We start from the raw sequence: 14,565 nt of genomic DNA, 5'->3' as shown, positions 1-14,565 counted from the left end.
ATGTCCACATCAGAATTCCCAGTACCTCTTATATTGGATGGCCCTCACAGCAGTACTGTCATGGTTGTATGGCACTCAGTTAAAAAGTCCTGCTGGAGTTGACCTGGAGCCAGTTTGGGTGTTTCTGTATCTACCCCAGGTGTATCCCCCAGCTGTGGGGATAACGCCCAGCTGTGCCCCGGAGGCTGCAGAAAAGCCACAACGCAGCTGTCACAAGGTGGCGATCTTTGATGTGCTCTTCCAAGGTCTTCTTGAGTTGAGAACACATTTTGACATGGAGTTGGTAGGGGTTTTTTTGTTTATGCAAGGCCTTTTGGGTTGAGATTCACTGGAGGGAATGAGGCTGAAAGCCCTCCTGGAGCCTCCGCTCTACTGCTTGATGGGGATGCATTTCTCAGGAGCCACCATTGCCCTGCTCAGCAGCTGTCTTGCCATCTGCTTGTAAGACAAGATTGCCCACCAAAGTGAAGCACAACATATATGGCAAAACACACGCCACTGATTTCTCTCATATTGAAGGAAGTTGATGTGCAAGGCCCCAAACATCTGCCGTTTTTTGGTACAGGGGCAGCCATAACATATTAAGAAGCGCCAACAACAGTTGTGCTACATTTGAGGATGTTAACAGCTTCCACGAAGCCAGTCTGTGATCTGTAGGCAATTACAGATCCAAGGCAATGTATGTTAAGCAGTTTGCAGCCAGCCTGAACAGAGAATTCAAATTTGTCACTGTATTATGCTAGCTGAAAACAAGGAGAAGCCAGTGCCCAAGGCAGCACAGTTGCCCTGGGACACATTTAAAGCTTGTCTATATCTCAATACAGTTTCAGAACACTATTTTACATTAAAAGGATACCTGAAATCCAAAATAAAATGTTTTGTTGGAAATTACATGCTGTCCTAAAGAGAGTTATTGAAGCCACTTTGGAAACAATTTTGCTAAGCTGCCAAATTAATTTCCAGAAGATAGCTATGTAGATGAATATCTATCCCACAGAAAGTGCTACAAATGTACCAGCTCCTTCCTCTCCCCAAAGAGCCCTTTCTTGGCACCTGTCTAGCTGTTCCCAGGTAGGGGCTGGTTTTTTGTAACTCCAGCTGCAAAACCTTCCCAGGCCCACTGGTCCTTCCCAGGCTCCCTACTCTTCATCCTTACCTCCACAGTTCTAGGCTGAGTTGCTAGACTTTGCTGACCTCAGAGGGGAATGGAGATCTATGTTTTCTTCTTTCCAATTTGATTTAGAGACAGCAGCAGCTATACCAACCAGAACAGTTTTCAGGACTGCAAACAGAAGACAGACACCAGAAGACATGTAAAATACCACATGACTATCCAGTGACCATAATCTGGTCTTACTATAACGTGCTTGAGAGTATTTTTTTCTGATTCATTCTAAGCATGCTGACTTTTCACTGCTGTGTGGATTTCTCTGGGACAACTTCTAAAATGCAAGGACTAACACCGGTTGCATTAGTAACTGTGGGCACACAGCACATGGCATGAACAGCGGGCCATGTTACTCATTGCAAAGGCAGGCTTGGCCATCCCAGCAGAGCAGTCACCTGCTGTTATTGGCTTTTCTTCCAGTAGATTCAGGATTTTGGCTACAAAAAACACATACGCAAGAAAGATTGTGCTAAATAATGACCAGACCCTCGTCTTCCGTACCCTTGCAACAGCCAGAGGAGGACCTGAACAATGATTAACAACTGAGGTAAATGAGTTGCAGGATTAATGTATTTACTCCAGTCAAATATTTACACTCTTCTTATAAAACTAGATCCAGGAAATGGCTAATTGTCAGTAGTTATTCTGGGCAGGTCTTCGCAAAGATCTACACAAGCTGGATTCATTATTTCTCCCATCCCCTTGGGGAATAATAACCGCCAGAAAGGACTAGTTGCCTCAAATCATGATCCCTGCATCTTTTTTACCAATTTTGTTGTTATCTCTGGAATGGGCTGCCCAGGGAGGGGGTGGAGTCACCCTTCCCTGAAAGTGTTTAAGGAAAGACTGGACATGGCACTCAATGCCATGCTCTACTTCACATGGTGGTGTTTAGGACATAGGTTGGACTGGATTATCTCAAAGGTCTTTTCCAACCTAAATGATTCAATGACCTTTCAAATTCCTAGCCTGTCAGGTGGCCGGATAACCAGACTCTTTTGGTCTCTCCTGCAGAGAGATGCTTAGGGCTGGGGCTTTTCTGAGGGGGGTGAGGGAAGGACACCAGAGTCTCCGCTCGCCTCTGGGCAACCAGAGGGACACCACGGTCTCCCCTGGTCTCTGGGTACCCAGACGAACGGCCCGCCAGCCCCGCTGCCGCCCTCCCACCCCAAAGGCCAGGCTGGCTGGTGAATTCCGAGCTCGGCTCCGCCATCTCCGCGGGCGGTGGCCATGAGCGATGCCCGCGCATGCGGCCGGCTCTGCCTACAGCTCCCGACTGCCTCTGCACAGCGGGGGCGGGTTTTTCCCTCTTCCTTTTTTTTTCTTTCCACTCCCCGCGGAGGGGGAAGGATGGGTGGGGAAAGCGAGCGTTCACGAAAGCGAGGCGAGGAGGAATCCCACAATACCAGGCGGGTTGCGAGCCCGGCGCTGCCGCTGTCTCTTTAATGCAAGAGGAAGCGATGCGGAGGGGTGGAAAATGGCAGAGTTGCAGATGTTGCTAGAGGAGGAAATCCCTTCTGGCAAGCGGGCTCTGCTCGAGAGCTACCAGAACCTCACTCGAGTCGCCGACTACTGCGAAAACAACTACATCCAGGTGAGGGGCGGCGGGGCAGCGCACCGGGGGCCGCCGGCAGGGCTCGGCTGGGCTCGGCTCTCCGGAGCGGGCGGCGGGGCCGGAGCCGCCCGAGGGGCAGCGGCGCTTGGCTGCCCCCGCCGCGGCTCCCGCCCCGCAGCCGGTCCCCAGCGTTTGCCTTTTCTTTCAACTTTCCCAGCTGAAGGGCCAGGCTTCCCTCCCCCCGCTCCAGAGGGGAAGAGAGGGGGTTATTATGTCAGTCCGACTCCGAGGGTGTGTCTTTCCCCCCCCTCCTTTTTTTTTTTTCTTCCTTCCCCCTCTGTATTTGTTTATCATGAGTCACATCCCGGAGACCTCCCAGGGCTGGGGTGGGGAGTGAGTGAGGCGCGGGGGCCCCCGAGCCTCTCTGTCTGGGCGGCTCAGCCCCGGTATCCCGGGTTTCCCCCCGGCTTCCCGGCGGCGGGGCTCCCTCCTGGGGAGCCGGCGGGCCCCGGGGCGGCGGCCGGGGCGGATGCGCCGCACGTGGGGCGCGGGTGCCGGGCGGCCCCGCACCGCGCTCCGCCGGGGCCGCGCCGGCAGCGCGGGGCCGCCACCGCAGCGGCTCGGGGGCGCGGAAGGGGCCCCGCACACGGGTGACATCACGGAGCTCGGCCGCGGGGCGATCCGCGGTGGGAGCCGCGCCGGGTCCTCCTCGGAGTGCGGGTCCCGGCGGGGCCGAGGGAGCCGCGGTGCTGCGGGTCCGCATCGCGGCCGGCAGCGGCGTGCGGGGGCAGGAGGCTGCCCGTGCGCTGGCACTGCCGTGTGAGCGTGAGGCGGCGTTTCAAAATGGCAATCTGTGCCTCTCGCAGGCTGCCCGACTCAGACACCCTTCAACAGTGATTGCAGACCGGGGCTCTGGTGCTGGAAGAGGCTCTATTGGTTGTAGCGTCTCTCAACCGGTCGGTGTGGATTTTTTTCCCTCCCCTAGATTGCCAGTGGTTCTTGGCCTTGCTTTGAGTCTATTTTTATGAAGCTACTTTAAGCACAATTTACTATTATTATTTTTTCAGGATTTACATCACATGACTCTGTAAGTCTGCATATTTGGTCATACTGATGTGGATACAGACCCATCCAGAGAGGCTGAAATGCAACTTTTTTTTTTTCAGTAAAAAAATTGAAGACGAAAGGCAAATAAACACGACTTGACTTACTAGACAGCTTGTAAAGTGAAGTTTTTGAATCTAATACTAGATCACCTGTGATGAGTATTTAGTATAGGTTATTAAAGTCTCTGTTATCCATCATTGCTGGTAAACTATTTTACTGTTAAATGGAGCAGCAAAAATGGAAACACAGTTTTAATAATATGAAGTTATTTTTTTTAAAAAAGAGATATTTGGATTAAAACTGTTCTAACATGCCATATTTTCAAATTTTGGGGTTTTTTTTTGTGGTATATGAGGTAGTATGAGTTAATGTCTATTTATGCTTCCGAGTTGTTTGCTCCACCCAAAGAAAGCTGCTGATATAAATGCTTCTTAGAGGCGAGGTTCATTTGGTTTTACTCATGGGAAATATGACAAATACATGGCTATGGTAATTGCGGCACAAGTTTTGACCTGTCTCCTGCTCCTGACTTTTTCCCTGTGTCAGAAAGTTACGGAGAATCTTCAGTTACATCATTTTCTTCAGTCATAAAACTTTTCTTTCTTCCAGAAAATAAACCAAAATACCCCACCACTTGAGCAATTTCCCATCCAGTCATTTGGGGGGGCTTTTCTTTTTCCCTTTTTTTTTTTTTTTATTTAATTTGGTAGCTCATTTTCACCTCAAGTATCAAGGTCAGCTGGATGTGGGATTGATGTGGTCTGTTTTATCTGTGTACAGCTGTGTTTACCCCTCTTGAAAGGAAGCTGGAATTCTAAAATTCCTAATGAAGACTTGCGCAGTGGCTTTGGAAAATGCATACCTCACTTGTATTTTACACGTATTGTACATTTGCTCAGTTAAAATGGTAAATATATTGATAAAATTACATATTTTTTGATGTTTGATGGAGGTGGGTTTTTTAATCAGCACTTGATGCAAAGCCATCTGCTGTCCAGTTGGACTACTGAACAGATTATACTGCCAGTGCCTGTGGTGGGGCCACTGCCGGATTAGGCAGTATGACACAGGGCACTGGGTTATGAGATTTGGGAGTATGTGTATTGTGGGATGGCAAGGGAGAAAAGGAGAGGAAGAGGCTTAACATGCACATAATATAAAATGTATGTGTTTAATGTAATTCAGCATTTTATAAAAAAGACAGACCAGAACAAAGAACCTGGCCCTGAAGTGAATGTTAAAATACTTCACAAGTGGCTCCATATTGTAACTTATCTAGTAGCGTTTAACTGAATCACTTCAGCCTCTTTGAAACTGGGTAGCTTGGAATTTAGAGCACTTTCTCTTTTTTTCTGTGGGTAAGGCTATGTGCTCCCTAGTAGGAAAAATTACTGTGTGCTGTCACTCACTCTGCATTGTGCCATTGAGGTGGAACAGGTTTGTCTGACTATTCTGAGTGCTGGCACTAACAATTTGTAGTAATTGTAATAGCAGACAGAACGATGTTCTCAGCCTTATGGTTTATATTCTTTGCTGACTTAAGGAGGAAAGTAATTTACCACCCCAAATATTGCTGTATTCAATATTGCTGTCTCTTTTACTCAATCTGAGAATTATTCTGGTAAAATTCCAGTCATGCTGATTTTTTGAAGGAAGTTTTCCTTCAATGTCTTTAAAGATTCAAAAAAAAAAAAAAATAGGAAGAATGGGGGGAAAACTCACCTGGTGGGAACTTGGCTCCCAAATGGTGAATGTAGATTTAGGGACAGTAAGCATCCCTTTACTGAAGCATTTAGGAAAGATGACAGCATTTGGGACTCTCAAGCGGAAAACTGCTGTTCTTAGAAAAGCAGGAAGCAGTTTCTTGCTAAGGCACATTGGGACAATATTGGAATGCCAACCAGTAACACAGTTTGCCATTCAAATCATGTGTATTTCGGTTATCTAGAATGTTTATCTGTTAGGAAGGGAAAACAATTTGGGAGAAACAGAGCAAATAAGTTTCTAAGGAAGAGCTGCAGTGCTAAAAGTACAGTACAGGATGGTGGCAGTCTGGGGGGGATGGGAGAGAGAGAGAGGAGAAAAAAAGGAAAGGAAACCAAATATAGAAGTAGTAATTGAAGTACGTTGTGATGTTTTTTTTTTTTTGGTGGTGATTTTGGCTTTGAATAGAAGGAAAAAGGCATTAAGTATCTAATCTGTGACAAGATTTAAAATCTACAATGTTTCTGGTTGGAAGCTTCAGTAACAGTCAGATAGAAAATTAGATTCCTATTTTCTTTTAGATCAGAGATTTAAACTTCCTCTTAAGAGGAAGTTTTGAGCCTTGAATCTTCAACTGGAAGCATTTTGTCTCCTGAAGTAATTTTCCTTAAATATAGATATAATACATTTTGAAAATATTTAAAAAAATTTAATTTCCCATAGCTAATGCCTTCCCCAGATTCTTGGACTAGTCCCTTTTGGTGTGCTTGTAACTGAAAGGTTATCTGAAAATCTGTAACATAAAGTTGAAGGTACTAGTGTGGAGTTTCATCAGTATCCTAGACTGAATGAACTAGATCAGAACTAATACAGAAATAACAAGAAGTTAAAACACTTGCAGTTCTAGTTATGATCAGCTGAAAGGTATTAACTTCCATAGGGATTCTCCAGTCAGTTTTCCGGCTATACTGAATTATTTTCATGTTTTAAAACTTATTTACAATAATTAGCTTGTGAAGCATTAGAATGACGCAGGAAACCAGCATCTGCAATGTTATTGCACTGATGACTTTCTTTGGAATAACTACAGTTGACTGGTGTAGCCCAGAGAGGCCTCTCTGTTGAAAAAATGCTGCTTACAACTCTCTCCTACTGTCTAAATTAGGTGTTTCTTTATCCTTGTTTATGCATATGCAGATATATGATTTTCGTCAGTCTCTTTGCTTCTAGACCACTTGAAGATCCATTTGCAATTTTTTGTTTTTAAGATCAAGTATAATTTTAATATGATTGTGAGAACCTTTAAGTGAATAGCTTACACTACTTGTGTAAATTCTGAGCTTGATGGTCTCAAGTGGGTACATTTAGCAGCTTTATGAAAATACATAAATAAAAGACCTTTTAAGGAAGTAAGTGCTGTGTTGCCTAAATGTGTGGTTTTTTTGTTGTCATGGTATTTCCTTCTGTAGCTTCTGACTGATATGTGGAAAATGAAGGGTGAATTAACAAGCTGTTCTGGGTAAAATGGACAAATCCAGAGACAGATTTGTTTGACTGCTATTGCAAAAAATTTGAAGTATCTTTTCAGTCAGTAGAGAAATAAATGCAGGGGGTTGAGCAGAAGTGTTGCATGCAAGAAGTTTCATAAATAACTTATATTTCAAGACGCGTGGAGGAATTCTTTGTTTGAAAAATTGAATATCCCACACTTCCTATACAGTAGATAGCATGTATTCACCAAGAAATACCTTTTTCTGTGGCATTTCTTCAAATGTTGGTAACTGGTCGGACACTTGATTTCATTGCCTGGTGCCTGGAAAGTGGCTTAGATTAGTTCAGTACAAAGAAGTTCACTCAGAATGTCTAATTCAGGAAATGACCTGCTCTAAAAGGATAAACTTCTTAAATTGTCACTAATACAAATCCTTTATGTGCTGTGAGAACTTGCATGCTTTTATGTTCATAGGTTAATTAGTTTGTATTGAGAGTAAATAGTGATTTTTTTTCTCTTCCCCTGATTTTGTTGCTCAATTTGGAACATTTTACAAAAAAAGCAAATTAAGCTAGTTCACTTGCTGTAACACCAAATATAGTTCAAAATTAGAGAACTTCAGAGCGACGACATAAAATATGAGCATGTCATCCATTATGCTTTGTAGGTTTAAATAATATTCTTTAAGAAAAGATGTTAGGCTATACTTTCAAATACTGTTCTTTTTTAAGGTAGTTTAAACAAATTTTTGCCAGCAGTATAAAAGGCACTGGCTGTTTTACGTGTAGCTTTTTCTAAAAATGATAGTACAGGTACAGAGTTAGGCTGGTGGGTTAGGCTTGTAGCTTTTCTGTGCCTTGTGTAGGTCTTCTGTGCCTATGCAAGTGTAGGCATTGTCTGTATTTTGGAAAATACAACTTTATATTTAGCTCAAAAGGAGCAATAAGGTAATAGTGCAACTTCACTGAATCAGCGAGTGATTACCCTGCATATGCAGGAAATGGATCCTAGAGTGTTGTGTGTCTGGTTTGTGTCCAAAGGAGGTAGATGACATGAGATGAGCTTTTCCGAATTTGAAATGTTTCCATTATTTTTGTTACATTTGGTTTAAGAAGCCAGCAAGATGTTGGCTACTATTTCTGTTCCATTTTTCACTAGTATTACAGCAGATTGTTATGTCAGCACTGTGTTACCTTAATCAGGCGGAGTAAAGTGGATTGGGATAAGCTTTTACAGGTGTGTATTCTTTCTTCCACAAGGAAGCACTGTCTGCTCCGTTCTGTTTGTGCACATGTCGGAAGGAAGAAGCTTGCAGGTTGTCTGTGGTCAGTGTATGCTAAGTGTGATCTTTGTTCCCTGTGCTGCACTTGCTGTGCCCAGCCCTGTGGAATTGTTGGGAGGAAGAAAGAAGCATGAATAAGAGAGGCAACAGTCTAATACTTACTTCCCTCTGATTCTCTGGGAGTTGATGCAGTAAGTAGCTCTTACGGTAAAGAGAAAACAGATTGGCCTTGGGAAGATCTCATAAAGTGGATCCCATTGTAATGAAGGTAAGAGTACAGGAACAGGCTGAGTACAAGTAGAAAGTGTTGTACCTCTGAGGGCAAAGTTCTAGTAACTATCTGATCTAAATTAAACAGGAAAAAAACCCCAAACCCTAACTCTGGAACAAAAGAACTGATGCAACTTCCCATTATCTTTGCTTAGCATTTTGAACTGGCTTTGTCTTGTAGAAGCATAAATGGAGTAATGGAATTTATAACTGACTCGGAAGGTCGTATAGGGACATGCTGTCAGATTTGGGAACAGAACCTGATTGTGTGGACTTCAGTGCTGTTCACAAGGGTTCCCTATGCCACCCCACCCCTCTCCAAATTGCCTCTGTTATGCTACAACAGAGCAAGAAGTACGTATCCACAGAAACATGGAGACAGTGTCCACAGAGGCAGTGCAATGAATCCTTTGGGAAAATATGCACCTGAAACCATCACTGAACTCATTAGCAGCAATTGCTTTTCAAGAATTTTATGTATCTCCTTTCATAAGAACCTTGAGGTTCTAATTTTTGGCTTTGAGAACTTCTGGAGTTACATAATGCTCACAGTACTGTTTGTCTGTGTGTTGGTGGGTCTTGGCAGAGGCACTAGAAGATGCCGCTCTATTTCTCATTATTGAAAGCAGTCTGTGTTTGACATTTCTGATGACTGAAATCTTGCTTATCTACAGAACAGTGGGGTGGCATCTGTGTGGACAGTGTCAGTTCTGGTATGGCAAGGCGTCCTTAAGGGGTAAGAGGGTATCTTGCTCTCTTCCGTGCCTGTGTTCAGTTCCTTTTTAGTGACTTGGAGTCTAAGGAGGCATACTGTGGTTTTTATTTGTTGTTGCGTGGTAGGAAATGACTTGTGGGCTGTCAGTTACTCGGTGTCCAGGCTTGTTCATAATTACCCAAGCGTTCTTGCTCTCTTTAGTATTTGTGTTACCTGGAGCAGTCTTCCTCTCATGCTATTCCTTCCACCCCATCCTGATTCTGAGCACTGGTGATAGAAGGGGTGGGCTTGGTAACAGAGATCTTCCCTCCACCCCTAAGTAAAGGGAAGTAACTGCTGAATTTGTAATAGTGCCTCAGCGTGGTTCCTCCCTTTTCCTGACCTTCCTGGTGAGGCAGCTGCCGCAGAGGCTTCAGGTCTCCTGTGGGTTGCAGAAATAGCCCTTTGCAGCTTTGTACAGAGCTCTCAAGGGCCAAGTCCAGGGTGCTACAAAGAACAGGTCATGATGTGCTCCTGAACAGAACAGGATGGTATCTGCAAGTGCCTTTCCTCCTGTGCCTTTAGCCTGTCAGTGTGTCCTTCTGACAGCACTGGAGGTGCTCAGTCAAGTGTTTCATAGATTTAGTGCCAGATATTGAAATAGAAGATAGAGCATTTCTAACAGGTGGGCTCTTTGAGGAATCAGTTTATTGTATAGCAGATGAAAGCAGAACTAAACTCCCCTTCTTGGTATTAGAGGGAATGTGTTATTTTCCTTGGGTTAATTAACAGGAATGTAGGTGCCACCTTTGCTTGAGACTATGCAAATAGCATTGCTCATTACTTATGCAAACCCTTAATGCTGTTAACAGGAGCCATGCATGCTTTGCAGAACATATATTTGTTACTGTGATGCTGATATTTTAGAAAAGGGGGGACGGGGAACCCTGCATGAGAATTTCGGCTTGGAGTGAAATATGGGTGTAGCATTTTCAGGTACAACTTGTAAAAATCAGCAGCCTGTATTAAGGCTACCTGCATTGGTAGGTAACCTGCCTGCTAAAATGACAAAGCAAGTTAGTTTAATTCTGAAAAAGATTGACTGCTTACCAGGAGACTTTATTTTTAATAATTGTCTTGTTGAAGATTCCAGATCTAATACGTTTAGTAGGTGCTGAGTTTGGCAAACTGAAAAAGTATCTGAAAATCAAGACTTCTCTTGTACTGGGCCTCTCCTATGGTAAGGTCTCTTCATAACCTCCACAGGTAACGTGCACCATACTTTATCTTTCGATATCACAGAATATTCTAAAAGAACACTAAAGTTGTCTCTTGTGCGATGAAATACATCTTTCTTATGTTCCTAATGTTCCTTATGTTAAGATAGCAGATATATTTGTGATAGGTCATCCCTCCCTCTTTCTTTTTCCTCTTCTCTTTGAAGAGCCCAAAGTAATATATTCTGTGTATTCTTTATATGGCAAAAGTTAAAGTGCAAGCATCTGCTCCATGTGTGAGGAAGCTCAGATACTGCAGTGAGGTACAGTTAAAGAACTCATGGGGAAGATATCCTGCCTCACTATCCTAATTTTATTGTGGCGTCCAAGAGAAATAGGAGTAAAACGTGGTACTGTTCTTAGTTTTGTTAAGAAAGCAGGAACGCCTCTCAGAACTCGTGCAGAGGAGTCTTGCTAAAACAAATGTTGGTTTGACATCCTTAGAGTTGAGTGTAATGTTTTTACTGGGTGGTCTTAAGGCTATAAATAGTTCAAGAAAAAACATTGTTTGTTTACCGCTTGAAACATAACAATCCTTGGAAAAGAATTGAAGTGTAGACTCTGCTGGCTACTCTCACAGAAGTGTTTCACATGATTATACTTTTTCAGAGCTATACTTTATCAGCCAAGCGTGGAGTTTTTTGTTGGCTTTTTTTTCCCAGCTAATCTTTCACCAGATGCGTATCTTTACTTTCATTCTCTGATCTCCATGTTGTACTTTGCGATCAGTTAATCCACCAACCAGTATTTGTCCCGCGGCAATCATTGTCAGCTGAGCATCTTATTTGACTTTATTGTAGCAGGTGTGCTACAAGTTAATACTTGAGTTGTGGTCCCTATGCAGTGATTGTGTGTTTTCTGGAGCCTATGATAAGAAAAGGTCTGCATAGAACAAAGAGACAAGAGAAGAACAAGGTGTCCAGGCAGGTGCATCAGATGAATGCATGAACATCTAAGTAGCTGCAGAATGCTATGCCATGGCTCGTCTTTTCACATTCATATACTTAGTAATGTTAGTCACTCTGATGTCACTAAATGTTCCTAGTGATATTTCTCTCTTTCCATGAGCTTCTCTTAGCCTGTGATCTTAATGTGAATTTGCTGATTTCCCTCTCACAGCTCAAGTCTCCTTTCTGCTTGCTGAGATTACTTGTTAGACCTGTTGTCTCATTTACTCTTCACCTGCTGCCAAATACTGTGGACTTTTGGTTCTGCTGCCGTTGACACAAGAGTGTTCTCATCACAGCTTCTGCCTCTGAAACTCTCACCTGCTTTCTCTCTACATTGTTTACTTTCATTCTCATTTCAGATCTCCTCTGAAAACCTATTGTCCCCTGCCTGTTTCTTTTAATTAATATCTTTCTATTATTTAGCTGCATGTTTTACTGCCTTGCAGCTTAAATTATGCAGCTGTTTTTCATGATGTCTTTCAGACAAACAGCTTCTACTAGCATGGGTTTGAATAATTTGAAACTTGCTGCTACTGGAAATGTTTATATGCATTTCTTTTTTAGATTATCTTTATTGGCACAGAGTTGAGACTAAAGCCTTGGCTCTATCGTGGTCTGTAACTACCTGAGAAAGCCAGGATGAGCAGGATACAGAGGAAATAGAAGGCAGCTGGGAAGACGTGATGTGGAATGGGACTGACATGATTCTCCCTAATAGTAAAACTCTTAGGAGGCCTCTGATATATGCAGCCAGGCCTTTCCTTTATAAGAAATTTGTCTTGTTCGGGAAGCTGGTCCTTTTGTTGCTCTGAGACCAAGGAGTGGAAAGGGCTTAATAAAACTTCTCTACTTGAAGGTCTTTGGTTCTCTTAACAGTGAGGGAAAGTGTATGTGTCGGGAGGAAGGGAGGAATGGTGTTCTCTTAACATACCTGTGAAGACACAGGTATGCATTAACGAAGTAGAGCTGGACCTGATCTTGGAAGATTTTTATAAAATATGATTGTAGCCTCCAGGGTTCCCACTAGAAGCCTCATGGCAGGTGGCCTGGATGATGTTTTAGTCAAGATCTAAAGAGTATCAGACTAACAAGTAAAGAAATGATGGATCAGTGCACTTAACATTGGCAAGATCTTCGGAGATCTGATTGGGGATTGTTCAGCTTTTGATTTGCTGGCTGACTCGCAGGATTTCTAAATCTCTGGGAGGAGCTATTGTTTCTGTGATTCAAACTCCTGGCTTTAGCTGCCTTAGATAAAATGTGCATCTGGTTTGGAAGTGCTTGGCTCTACAAGGGCTCTCTTCAAATACCGTGGGTGTGTTTCCTGCTGCAGCATACCATATGTTCACCCAGCATTGAATGGTCTGGTTGCTGCAGAAGTCCTGAGATTTGTCTTAATTGGCTACAGGTCTTGAATCTAATTTATAAGGTATCCTTAGCTTTGAATGTTAGAGAAAATTGTTGCCATAGATGTAATTGAAGCTTGAGCTCATACAACTGCTGCTTACTGTGGAAGAAGTCTTGTATCACTTCAGTGGTGGGTGTGTCATTTCATTCCTCTTCAACAGTCTGTCCTTTTAACTAGTGGAGAAGGATAACAGCCAGTGGAAAACTTTCTAGCATACATTCCGTCTTTGAAAACCTACTGTCCAGGAACAAGAACTGTAAAATCAGCTCCTGTCAGTACTCTGTGGTGAATGAATATTGACTGTTTGGAGACGGAGGGAGGTATTTTTGTAATTATGAGAGAAGCTTGTTTACTGGGGATAGAAGCCAAGTATGCAGGGATACCGTACCTGTTGGTTTTCTACTTCTCTGTTGGGGGGAGAAATGTTGCTGGTTTTGGTCCTGAATGTGGGATGTGTGGGGGATTTGAGTGTGTTCCTTGGGCATGGAAGGGGCTTAAGAGCAGATAAAGCATTATCTATGTTGAATAACTTTCTACCTTCCTGACAGAAAATTGAAATGTTTTGAAGGATGATTGGAAAGCAATTTGGGGGTCTTGAGAAACTCCCAGGTTTCTGGTAGGAGTAAAAGCACAGGAGGAGTGTAAGAGGGACTGTGTAACCCTCCTTCACTGTCTTCAGCCACTCTCTTGCTACCTCTGGTGCCGAGAAGGACAACATTAAAAGCAAATACTTTTACTGTTTGTTTCTTACCTACAGCAGAGAGCTGGAGAGGTACCTTTAGTTTTTTTCCCAGATTGCTGTAAGGGGTTACTGCAGCAGCAGTGAGTGGGGGAGTATGAACTGGAACAGGTACTTACTGGCTGAATAACATCCCACGATGCCTGGGGGAATGAACGTGGGGAATACTGTGAGTCATACTTGTCAGTCTCATAAAGCAGGAGGCTTTTTAAAATTGGCCTTGGAGGGGAAGAGGTGTTTAATGGAGCAGTTGTGAAGGAGTTATGCAAATGGAGAACATAAATAATGAGCAAAGACACTCATTTAAGCTTCTTGCCTTCTCAGAAAATTACTAAATGCAAACAACTACTGTGAAAGTTAAGAAAAATACATCATCATTAAGTGGAATGGGTGTAAAAATGTGGCCATCCTTGATGATAAGAAAATTCACCTTTTGTGACTAGCAAAATTAATTTCTGTAGTTGCTGAACTGGAAACATATTTGCTGTTGGTTTGTTTGGGTTTTTTGCTTTCCAATTTCCTTTGAAAAACAACAAGGCAGGAAAGTGAAAAGCAGTATCCTAACCGAAGAGCTGGTTAGGAAGGGAGGTGGCAAAAAGACCGATCTTCAGTTTTGCTTTGAATATATCTTCAGTGTTTAGACTGGATTTGCATAAAAAGTTTTTCCATTTCTATCCCCCTATTCATGCAGGAGTTAATTTACATGTAAATACTGTGTATTATTTGGTAAAACTGAGAGCATGTTTTTAGGATATAGCCGCTTTTTTTTTTTTTCCTCCCCTGACACAACCACTTTTTGCTGTTTTAAATTAAAGAGTTTTCAACAGAGCTTATGAAATGTAATTGTTCCAGTACTGGACTTGCTTGCAGATGCTCACATTGTAGTAGGAATCTTATCTCTGGTAGCTAAGCCTTGCCA

At 43.1% G+C, this 14,565-nt stretch overlaps 1 protein-coding gene across 11 annotated transcripts in view; it reads left to right on the top strand.

Annotated features, from left to right (window-relative positions):
- The first annotated feature begins 2,491 nt into the window (after positions 1-2,491).
- ABI1 (abl interactor 1) overlaps positions 2,492-14,565 on the top strand; it is a 77,354-nt gene continuing 65,280 nt past the window's right edge. For 9 of the 11 annotated variants that reach the window (XM_051802429.1, XM_051802426.1, XM_051802435.1 and 6 more), the window contains exon 1: positions 2,492-2,762. In XM_051802429.1, coding sequence (XP_051658389.1) covers positions 2,646-2,762 — 117 coding nt within the window. In that variant the 5' untranslated portion in view covers positions 2,492-2,645. The remainder of the gene's footprint in view (positions 2,763-14,565) is intronic. The other 2 variants (XM_051802436.1, XM_051802431.1) reach the window with 1 other exon arrangement.

Source organism: Manacus candei, unplaced genomic scaffold (genome assembly GCF_025592945.1).
Source record: "Manacus candei isolate 608988 ecotype Guabito, Panama unplaced genomic scaffold, ASM2559294v1 h1tg000056l, whole genome shotgun sequence".
NCBI lineage: Eukaryota > Metazoa > Chordata > Aves > Passeriformes > Pipridae > Manacus > Manacus candei.
This window is presented reverse-complemented; position numbering and strand designations above follow the sequence as displayed.